This window comes from Psammomys obesus, unplaced genomic scaffold, assembly GCF_907164565.1.
Source record: "Psammomys obesus unplaced genomic scaffold, mPsaObe1.curated_primary_1811, whole genome shotgun sequence".
NCBI lineage: Eukaryota > Metazoa > Chordata > Mammalia > Rodentia > Muridae > Psammomys > Psammomys obesus.
This window is the reverse complement of record NW_026585504.1, coordinates 28,720,700-28,733,070: the sequence shown is the minus strand read 5'-3', so window position 1 is coordinate 28,733,070 and position 12,371 is coordinate 28,720,700. Positions and strand designations below refer to the sequence as shown.

General features: G+C 39.8%; 1 protein-coding gene across 1 annotated transcript in view; it reads left to right on the top strand.

The window, feature by feature from the left end:
- Dcdc1 (doublecortin domain containing 1) overlaps positions 1–12,371 on the top strand; it is a 367,448-nt gene that overhangs the window by 28,345 nt on the left and 326,732 nt on the right. Inside the window, 1 exon segment of the mRNA XM_055602817.1 lies at positions 7,567–7,660. Coding sequence (XP_055458792.1) covers positions 7,567–7,660 — 94 coding nt within the window.

Here is a 12,371-nt window from a genome sequence, read left to right as displayed (position 1 = left end):
AAATAAATAAATAAATAAATAAATAAATAAATAAATAAATAAATAAATAGTGGAATTTTGAATAATAATGGCCCCCATAAGCTTATTTAGGTGTTTGGTCATCAGGAAGTGGGTACTCTACTAGGAAGGGATTAGGAAGTATGGTCTTATTGGAGTAGGTGTGGCCTTACTGGAGGAAATGAGTCACTGAGGGTGAGCTTTGGGTCTCAGTTCCAGTGTCTCCCTCTTTCTGCTGCCTGCCAATGCAGATGTAGACCTCTGAGCTGCTTCTCCAGCGCCATGTCTGCCTGAACGCTGCCATGCTCCCCACAGTGATTCAGTTGACTCCCCATGGACTGAACCTCTGAACCTGTCACCCAGCCTCAATTAGCAAGAGTTGTTTATTTATAAGAGTTGCTGTGGTCATGGCGTTTCTTCCTATCAATAGAACACTGACTAGGACACAATTATAAGGCCAAAAGATTTGGTCAAGACATTTTACTGAAACCACAAAGATCATTCAAAAACACCTGACAAAGATGTTCTGTATCATTAATCATTAAAAAAGGTCAACGAAATGATTACCAGTGATATTTTGCTATATTCATAGATTGGTGCCTAGCCCAGTTGTCATCAGAGGCACTGTTTATCAATTGATGAAAACAGATGTAGAGACCCACAGCCAAACGGTAGGCCAAGCTGGGGGAGTCCTGTTGAAGAAGGGGAGAGAAGATTGTAGGAGCCAAAAGGGTCAAGGACACCACAAAGAACAACCATAGAATCAACTAACCTGGGACCACAGAGGCTCACAGAGACTGAATTGACAATCAGAACGGCTGCATGGACTGACCTATGCCTGCTGCATATTTGTTACAGCTGTGTAACGTGGTCTTCTGTGGGACTCCTAACAGTGGGAGCAGGGGCTGTCTCTGACTCTTTGGCCTGTTCTTGGGGCCCTCTCTTCCTACTGGATTGAATTTTCCAAAATGGGGCGGGGGTGCTTAGTCTTATTACAACCTAACATGCCATGTTTGGTTGATAATCCCTGGGAGGTCTGCCCATTTCTGAGGGAAGTAGAGGAGTGGATTATGGAGAGAGGAGGGTTGGTTAGGGAGAGACTGGGAAGAGATGAGGGAAGTGAAACTCCAGTTGGGATGTAATGTATGAGAAAAAATTGTAAAAATCATCAAGGATATATAAATTGAATCTATGATGACTTACCCCTGCACACATACTAGAGTGGCTTAAGGTTTTAAAAATTGACAGTACTAAATGTTGGTGAAAACATGGAGAATGACAGTTCTTACCCTCAGCTGATGATAAGAAAAGATGTAGCAACTTTGCAAAACAGTTGAGCCATTTCATATGAAGTTAGTAAAATTTGCCCTAAAATCTTACAACCCCACTTCTAGACATATATCAAGAAAAACAGTGTATGTCAACATAGTGGCTACTAATGAAAGTATTTAGTAATTGTGTTCATAATTACCCCAAACTAAAAATAACCTGTAGGCAGTCTATCAGCTGATAAATGGATAGATTTTGCTGTATTCTCATCAAGGAATGCTTTTCACAAATATGAAGGAAAAAATTATGGAAATTAAGCTTGATGGTTAAAAATATTATGTACTCAAACTACAGAGAGAGAGAGAGGTAAAATTGTTTTCCAATGACAGAATTGTGGCCTATGGTCACATACTGAGTGAGTATTGGACAGGAGCCTTAGGAATGTTGCCTGGTTGTCATAGTTTGGGTTTTAATGCTGTGAAGAGACACCACGACCATGGCAACTCTCTCAGAGGTTTAGTCCATTGCCATCATGGTGGGAAACATGGCAGCATGCAGACAGACATGGTGCTGGAAGAGATGAGAGTTCTACATCTTGATCCACAGGCAGCTGAAGGAAACTGAGTACCATACTGGGCATAACTTGAGCATATGAGACCTCAAAACCAACCCCTACAGTGACACACTTTCTCTAACAAGGCCACACCTACTCTGACATGGCTATACCTCCTAATAGAGCCAACAGCCATGGGCCAAGCACTCAAACACATGAGTCTATGGGGGCTATATCTATTTATACCACCACAACAGTCAAGTAAATACTCTACATCTTAATTATGGTGGTACTAACACAAGTGTACATATTTTTTGGCTCACCTCAAAATGAACATTTAAAATATATACATGCCAAATTAAGGTCAATACAGCAGATTATAAGAATAACAATATGATTAGATTTCTTATCTGGGATATCTAATTATTAAAAGACTGTATCAAATAAGAACAAGTTGGCTCAATGGTTAAGAGCCCTGGCTGCTCTTCCGGAGGATCAACATAGCAGATCACAACTGTCTGTAACACTAATTCCGGGGGTTCCAACATCCTTTTCTTGTCCTCATGGGCACGAGGCACACACATTTGTGCAGACACACATGAAGGCAAAACACCCATACACACAAAATTTTAAAAACTGAGGGTTTTTGTTTTTGTTTTCTTTGTTTTGGTTTGGTTTTGGTCTTGATGAGACAGGGTTTCTCTGTTTAGCCATGGCTGTCCTGGAACTCACTATGCAGACCAGGCTGTCCTTGAACTCAAAGATCCATTTGCCTCTGCCTCTTGAGTGCTAGGAACAAAGGTGTGCACCACCATGCTCGATAAAATAAATAAGTAAATAAAAATTAAAAGAATAAAGTAGGCAAGGAGCATGTATTGATAGGCTCATTAGAAAATCTCTCCATTATCTACTTCTCATTTGTATTTTAATATAAAATATAACACCACTGAACACCATTTGATGAAAAATAGCTGTTCTTACAAATCATAGTCACTACTATTACTAATCATTTCATTACTAGTGACAGCAAGTAACCAGATGCTGTTGTCTATCACCTGTCTTTAGGAGAACAAGATGAACAGTTGAGCAAATGTGCCCCTAGGATTTAAGTGGGTTTTTTTTTTGTTGTTGTTGTTTTGTTTTGTTATGGTTTGGTTTGGTTTGGTCTTGATTTTGGTTTTAAGACAGGGTTTCCCTGTTTAGCCCTGGCTGTCATAAGACTGACTCTGACTTGTAAGCTTTAGCCTAATCAGAGAATGCAGCAACTGTACGCATTTAATTTTTTATTTAATTTCTAATATATTGACAATCTTTCAGTTAGCACAAAAATTCTGTAGAAACAGATTCTTCCAACGATTCATGATGAATTGGAGTTCTTTTCTACTGAGTATATACAACTAATTGAAAAAGGTGAAACATTTTTAGTAATTCAAGGAACTAATTTCATAATTATCCATTTATCTTCACAGCTTTCTGTCTGCTAAATTTATTCTAAATTCTTCCCTGGGTTCCTAATTAAATAATTAAATGGTATGCTTCATAGATTTACAGAGTAAGGCTGTTTTAATTTATTTGCTGAACAAATATGAACTAAGTCAGCTACATCAATTTTCATCATCTGAGAAACATCCACTCTTCAATTTGTTTTCTGACCATTGTGTGACTTTAGTGTCAAATAGCACTGAATTCTTATTGAAACAGACACAAGCAAAAAAAGAATCTAAGAAATCCAGAAGCAGGACCACTCTGTACATGTGTGATGGGATTCTGGCCTGCTTCTCTGGACCTGAGGTTTTCCAATGTTGGGAAAAAAATGACTGCTGAGCAGCGTGGCACAAGTGTGTCAGGACACCTACCTTCCTCTTACAGATGAAGAATCCTTTCTACAGGTCCCTTCTCACGTCTTATTGGCCCTAACTGGACTGTATACCCATCCCCTAACATTTGCCATTAGTGGGCATGGCACTACACCATGGTCACTCTGACCAGTGAAGATAATTGCAGCCTTCCTTGCATCAGAGTGAGTCAAAAGGGGGAAGAGTGGATCCCTAAAGAAACCTTGTGCTGTATAGTCACAATGTGTCAGAGAATGGATACTGAGTAGGAAACCAACAGTGTTGCTGTAAATGTGAAGATACACACTTACTTTATTTCCTAAAAACAGTATATAAGGCCTGTGCCCTGGCAGTTAAAAGGAATGAGTTTTATTATTGTTATTATTAATTACAATATTCACTTTGTATCCTGGCTGTAGCCCCCTCCCTCATCTTCTCCTGGTTCCACCCTCCCTCCCTCTTTCCCCTACCACATGTCCCTTCCCTATTTCACTGATAAGGGAGGTTCTCCTCCCTTACTATCTGACCCTGCCCTATCAGGTCTCATCAGGACTGTCTGAATCCTCTTTCTCTTTGTCCTAGCAAGGCTACCTTGCCAGAGGGATGTGATCAAAGAGCAGGCAACCAAATTCATGACAGACAGCCCCTACTCCCCTTACTAGGGTACCCACTTGAAGACTGAGCTGCCCATAGGCTACATCTGAGCAGGGTGTCTATGTCCTCTACATGCACAGTCCTTGATTCATCAGTCTCTGCAGGACACCCCCCCCCCCAACCCAGATTTTTGGCATGTTGGTCTCCTTGTGGAGCTCCTGTCCCCTCCAGGTCTTTCTATCTCCTCCTTCTTCCATAAGATTCCCTGCCCTCTGCTCAGTTTGGCTATGAGTCTCAGCATCTGCTTTGATACCCTATTGGGTAGAGTCTTTCAGAGGCCCTCTGTGGAAGGCTCTTGTCCTGTTCCCTGTCCTCATTCAAAAGGTCAAACAGGATAGACACAGGAAGTAAGAAAAGAATTAGTTTTATTTGAAAAAAATTCTTGTGGAATTATCCTTTAATTATAGTATAATTTTATAAAATTGGTCAGAAACTTTATAAACAGTATTTATCATCATCTTTATAAAAATATAGGATTAAGGATAAAATGAGTTCAATTAGGTATAATGTATGCTAAACTGCATTCATTCCTTTACCCAGAATATTTTTTATGACTACTAATGACTACCAAGTACCCAGGATATGGTACTTGACAAACAAAATTAACCACGTTGCTGTTCTCGTGCTTTTAGTCTGGAGACAGACAAAGACATTTATAAAAATAACTATTAAATGTGGACTGCTGGTACAGAAAAAGCTTCTGCGATAAGAAAAAACAGAGTGATGGTGGAGGCACCCCATCAGAAAACACAGCATATGGAAAGAAAGGCTTGTCGGCAGAGTGAGTAACGTGCATTTTGGGAACAGGAAGATTAGCGAACATGTTAGCTAAGCTCTGTCACCGAGACACCGACCTGACATAAGCAACCTAACTGGAGAAATGGTTGTTTTGGTTCGTAATCTGCTGTTATTTCTTGTCCCACAGTCGGGCGGAACACCATGGTGCTGGGAACGCGTGGCAGGAGAAATGCTGACTAGCTAAGTTTGGAAGATAGTCACAAGATGAGTGTATCCACGAGGGCATTGTCCGTGCACTTAGAAGGGCTGTGTGTATTTCCTACTGGAAACGGGAGACTGAAAGAAGTAAACACGCGAACTCGAGCGAGACACGGCTCAAGCACATGCTCTCCGTGATGGCGCTTCTTCCGGCCAAACCCCACTTCTGAGCCCATCAAGGGATTAAGAAGTTCATTAGATCAAAGCTCCAGCAGCTGGCAAACAAGCCCCTGTGCCTGATCACTCCTATTTAGATAACAGAGAGTTGTGGCAGAGTGTGACTTTGTCGGAAGCTTGCAGACTTTCTCTTCCTTGTCACCGGAAAGCCCTGAGAAGTCATCTAAAGGATTTGAGTTAGGAGTGTATTAGAGGTGACCAGGTTTATGATTTTGAATGGGTGGCTTTATTGTTTGGTAGAAAATTAATTGAATAGGTCAGAGTAGATGCAGGCAACTAGTAGCTAACTATCATCCTAGCAACAGCACAAGGGTATAAGAGTTAACATGAAAAGGACTATTTGGACTTGCTTGGTCCTTAGAAGATGAGAAATGGCAAGCCTTGTAATGGCGTGGCTATGTGGCATGAGGAACAGCAAGGTGGCATGGACTGTGAGCATAGCTTTTAGGCTTCTGGCTTGCATCTCTGGGTAGACAGTTTCCTTTCCCTAGAACATGGAATTCTAGAGTCCTAGTGTCAAAGAAGAAGGAATAGTTCTCAATATTGGATATGTTTACCCTGGAGCCTCTTTCACATACAGCAATATTGGGTAGATATTCCACAACCACTTGGAATATCCATTTGGGAGTTGTCAGTATATAAATAGAAGATGGGATTTCAGGACCCTAGCTCAAGAATGCCTTAGGAGAAAAGGTAGAGCTGGCAAGAAAGAGGCCTGGGGTTTATCTTGAGAAACTGTCATGAAGACGTGTCATAAACCTATAGAAAGAAACAAAAGAAAAGTTAGTAGATTAAATGTCTCAATTCAAATGGGGAGGAAAATAGTGCTTAAGAAAGAGAGAGCAAGCAAGTGATGCTCAGGATTCAAGTGAGAGTTGAGCGGCATCCTTATCCTCATTGGTAATCTTTGAGAAAGCTGTATTTGGTAAAATGAAAACAAGAATGGTTTGAGAGTGAGTGAGAGAAAAGGAAATGCAACACTTCAGTAAAGGAGGCATAACAGCCCCAGGGACATGGGGACATGGGAGGAATTTAATTAGCAGACAGTTAGGGCAACAATCAGGAACACCAATGAGAAAAGAGCAGTTGCAAATACTTGAGAGAGAATGGGTGGATAATTTATAGTGCTTAAAATGCCAAGAACAAGCATAGTTGAAAGTACACTTGCTAGATAGGTAGGCCTGTAGCTTCAGCAGCATGATGAGGCTTCAATTTTCTCTGTGTAGTCCACACAGCCCTGCAGAAGAGGGTGGAGAAAGGGAAGCTCAGAGACAACAGATGAGTGACAGTTGGAAACATACACTGTGCATAGTGAGAGAGAAAACAACAAAGAAATGAAACTGGAGTGACTGGGCAGTTCTTGAGGACCAAGGAAGATGCTGGGGACTGTAATCTTGCTGGTATGTTTAGTTATGTGACATTCTCCAGTGGCACCAGGCTTCTTGGTGTGCACATGAAAAGGACAGCAAGACCCACCCAGAGCTAGACTTTTGTGACAAAGTGAACGAGAAAGAGGGACTCCAGTGAAGGAAGGTGGTAAGTTTAAATAAGATTCTACAAAGAATGTAAAAGCTAAGAAAAGTAGCATTTTTCCCATTGTAGAACAAATGATGAGGATAGAAGGCATCAAGAATAATGTGACCGTCCTTTGGAGCCCTAATGTTCTGCTGTCCACCAGCTAGTAGCTAAAGAGGCTACTACCCACTGTGTGTTCCTAGTACCATGTTTCTCCCTCTTCCCACATTTTCTTTTCCATCCTGCCTCCCTATTTTTCTCCTTCCATTTCTCCCTCTCTTTCTCCTTTTTCCTTCTCCCCTTTCTTCATTCTTTCCTAAAATACTTACGTGCATTAAAAAAAATAATCTATTTAATTCTGTTTCAATTTCATATGTTAAAATTATTTTTAAATCGGCAAATTTTGCTTTGCAGTATAACTAAATTAACAGTATAAAAATAATTTAACTATATTTCTGGTCTAACCAGAGCTTACTGTAATAGGTTATTTTATTATATATATATATATATATATATATATATATATATATATATATATATATATATATATATATATAAAATTCTATATAGGTTTTACATACCTGCACAGTGAAAAGAAATCTAGATTCGCCAGCCAGATGTATTTACCACATGAATGGTAGAAAAATTGAAGATATCTCGAAAGGTAAGCGGCAAATATTTTGTAACTCCTGTGATATGGTCTTGAAGAAAATTTATATACTTTTCATTTCAAGCATTTTATAGAAAAAATCAAGAATTTAATTGTAGCATGGATAAACGCTGTATTCTTACACAAAGGGGCACTGAGTGCTCTTGTAAATAACTTTCAAGGAGCACCAGGGTTATAAGAATTTTCTTTTGCCTCAAGTTTGAGTTGTTTTTAAAGGTGACTACTTTGAATCTAGCGAGCCAGATTCAAATAAGCAATCACTGACATATCTGTGTAATTTAACTACTGATTTCTATGGCATCCAATATCTAAGAGACCTTTTTGGGGCTTGGATTGTGGCCTAGTGTTTGCCTAGCATGTATAGGGGTGTGGGTTTAATCTCTAGAGCAAGAGAGAAGAGAGGGAAGGGGTGGAGGGAGAGAGAAACGAAGAAGAACAGCCTACTGAGGTTATTCAGAAATTATATGATGTGCTTCCATTGTATGGGACAAGATGTTAACATGCTATTTCTAAAGATATTCTCCCTGCAAACAAAAACAGCACAGATTCTACAATTACGTGTGCAGAATTGCTATTGAAATAGAAAGTAATGTCTATTCATCTAACTTTACTTCATGCCTGATGAGGATTTATAGATTTAGGTAACACAATTTGAGCTGTATGGGCACACCCTTATGGCTATAGTCTGGAAAGGTGGCCACAATGGATACTTCCCAGATTTTCTCCTTTTTCCACTTAAACTACATGAAAGCAGGCATTTCCTCGATTCTTCATTCCTTAATTAATGCTTATCTAATGATAGTTGAGCCATTTTATTCTTCACAAACAACTTTCTGAATGATTTATGTGAGTATATGTATTTAGAAAGCAATTTTAATTTTTTTGTCATTCAGAATTTCCAACTGAGATTTCTGTATTCCAATGATACCTGTGTATTACCTAGAAACAGATAAAGTTTTCAACTATCTATCATCTGTAGCTCTGGGAAACCTTTGTGCCCTTCCTGGGGATGGAAGGAGCTTTATTAAAATTGATTTTTTTATGCTCCTATTCCCTGCCTCACATTTCCCCACAATCAGTAATGTTTATAGTTGTTCCTGAGCTTGACTTAAGAAAGCACAAACAGCATGTTTTCTTAAGCTCTTATCTACCGTGAAGTAATTTCTAGCTCTCCTGGAATTTTAAACACCAGCCTTGAGTGGGTTGCTTGAACTGAACAACCGGGAACTTGGTTAACAGGAAAGTTTTATATTTAGAAAGTTGTATTTATTTTCTTTTCATGAGTAGTGTCACAAAATTGCTTTTCGGGGACTCGGGCAGGCTGAGGTAGGAGGGGCACAAGTTCTGGACATGGTCTCAAAAGGAAAAGGAGATTTACTGACCCGAAGAGTGAAGGAGTGACGGAGACGGCTTCCTCATGGGTGCCAGGGTTGTTCAAGTGGTTGCCTCAGCTTCATGGGTCCCAGAAGTGTGCTATTATTACATTTTAATTCGTGCCTCGCCCTGTGGTTTTGCATACTTATAAAAGCTTAGGTCAGCAGAAATCAGCTTACTCGGCTACCGACACTCAGAAGCATCACGTGTTCACTAGACTTCCAACACGTAAAGAGGCGAATCCTGCTGGAGGCACTTCCAGCCTGTACCACTCCTTGTCCCCTAATCTAAGGTTCTAAAATTCGTTCTCCTTTATCACTGTGATGTGGTACAGTAGCTGATTGGAATCCATGACTTTCCTTTTGATTGTCTTCCAGACCTTGATTTAGGAATGGTCAACTATTATGTTAAAGATAACTTCTAGTTTAAATGAATAAATACAAGTACTCTTAATTTGCTGTGGCTTTTGTTGTTGTTGTTGCCTTTGTATCAGATCAGAATGTAAGCTAATATGGCCTAATGTTTAAGATCGCACTGGGTTTCTCTCAAAAGTACAGATTAGCCGTGCAGTAGTATGAATGAGTAAAAGCACACGGTAAGATAATAATTTTCCTGCATGCTACTTCTATCTTGGAATTATGTAGGCTTTTCAACGTTCCTCCTGTGATACGAGCACATTTATTATGACATTTAACTGCTTTTACATCGTCACATCTAGTGAAACCTTTAAAGGTCTCACAAGATTTACAATTTTCTTTTTCTGTGGTGAGGTTTCTGAGCCAGGGGAGATTTTAATTATACAGATGTAGGATGGGTTACCAGCATTGAAAGGGGTATGTGGCAATGAGGTCTTACCACTAACCAATAAGTAATCATGTCTGTTGGAAAAGGAAGTAACAGTTTTCTCCAGTGGAATGTCACTGGGCAGGTGCTAGGCTGTGAGTTATTTTCCTTGCAGTGTCTCTCATAGCGAGAGATACAAAAAAAGAATATTTTTCAAGCTTGTCAATGGTATGCTTTGTTCAAGTCAGTCTTGCTCATTTTCACTTCCTTGAGGTCAATAATCCTTGCTCTGTTTCTGCCTGGTTCTCTGTAGCATGATCTGGCCTTTGTCTTCCCTTCGTCTTAGGACCAGAGTTTGTGCAACACGTTTTGTTGTGTAACTTACGTCATTCTTCATCTCTACTTATTGCATGTCCTGTTCTTGTAAGGGAGTCCTAATCACTCTTACTCTAAACTGTAACATGAACAGCACCTCCTCACAGTGCATGGTGTTTGTTCAACCTCCTCTGCAGAGACTTGGGCTATTTTCCAAGGCCTTACCTCGTGTCCTCTGCTAGCTATTGTTGGCTAGTGCTTTCGACTTTTATAACATTTTTTTTTCCTTCCCTGTTCTATTTAAGAGAAGTTCAGCTTGGCTGTATCTACTCTCAGGATCTGTTTGTCTTTCCTTTTTAAATTGTTAAAGATTTTCTAAGATTAAAATGTAATTACGAAGTACCCCCCACCCCAGCCTTCTCCCATGACCTCTATTTTTTTTTAATTGTTGTCACAGACCCGTGAGTGCGCCTGTTCTTTATCTGTCACATACTTCGAGTTGAATCAGATTCTGACTTTGATCTAAGGAGTCCTCTCTTCTCTTTCAGCTGAACAGTTTTCTTTCTGTTTGCTCTTTTGCATACCCTGTTCTCATCATAACCTTGAAAATTACCTTCAGTCTGCTTTACTTCCAGATTGGCTCTTCACCAAATCTGATTTCTAGATATGTTATGATTTCTTTCTGTAGTTTCCTCTTCTTACCTGAGGAAGATAGAATGTTCTTTTTAGAATAAATCTACCACGTGTTTGGGTTTATGTGATTTAAAACTATGACAGGTTGAATAATAAAATAATTTGGAATCAACTTGGATTGCTGTAGCTTATTTTAAAAGCTTGAAGACCAGCTGCAAGAATGTAACACCAGTTCTTTTCTCACTTTGTTTTTTTTTTTTTTTTTTTTTTTTTCTCTCATGATTCAACTTAACACCTTAAATCCCAGCACTTGGGAGGCAGAGGCAGGTGGATCTCTGAGTTTGAGGCCGGCCTGATCTACATAGACAGTTCCAGGCCAACTGGGGCCACGTAATGAGTCTACATCTCAAAACAAAAAGCATCAGTAACAACAAAACTAACACAATAATAATTTAGAACGCCAGCCAGCAGATCTAGGTTGCTTAGCTAGTCGTAGAACTGGCGCCCACAATTTAAGGACAGGCCATCTCTGCAGTGTGAGTAGAAATTGCCTGGCATCACACTTTAAGGTGCCAGCAGAGACTATTTTCCACTATCCAATACCTGAAATGATTATGTTATCCACAGACTTGTTTCAAGTTTTAGATGAAGTTCAATGCACGATTAAAGAGCAGGCATCAGCAGCCCACACAGTAAAGCAACCTGGAGAAGCTAGGAGGTCGAACCATCCTCTGATCCTCTGCACACCTGGGAATACCAAAGCTAGATCCAGCCCCAGCCTGGCATTTTTTTTTTTTTTTTTTTTTTTTTTTGCAAGCAAAGACTGTTGGAAACAATCTCAGCTACACTCAGTTGCTGTGACCTATCAAGCTCAAATTCTACATAATTTTTGTTTACTGTAAAATTTAAAATCAAACTCTCTACCTTTGAGGAAAAATATAACTATGAACTATATATTCAAAGACGCACACCATAAGCTGCTAGCTTACAACTGATATTGAAAAGGAAGCGAGCAAGTAAATAAGCACATATACAAAACATGTAGCTCCTACACATTAGAATACCATCTGGGGGTTAGCGGTATGCTAACCCCCTCTCCATAAGTTTGTCTTTCATTTTGTTGTTATTTGCCACTCAGAATCACTTGTGTTATTTCTAGGCCTCCTGACCAACTTGGTCCCACAAGAATAATACTTTCCTGAATTTTGTGAGACATTCCTCAAGTTTGTAGCAGCTAGTCACAGGCGAGTACAAGAGTATTCTTGAAGATGGTTGTCTTATGTTGGGGTAGTCGTGTAGAACTGTGCCCTTCACCTTTGTAGACTGGATTTACTTTTTTAGTGTCTTAACTGTAATACAGTAATTAAGACTATGGTGCTGTATGTTAGTTCATACGTGGTTCCACTAGCCTGCCTCTAAGGTCCTAGCAACCTCTTACATCATCACCTGCTGCTGCCACCAAGTCATCACCAGGTGTGTGCTTGCCAGGTGTGTGCCTGACAAAAGGACCCCACCAGCATTCCCAGCACTCTTAGTCTCTTTCTTTCTTTCTTTCTTTCTTTCTTTCTTTCTTTCTTTCTTTCTTTCTTTCTTTCTTTCT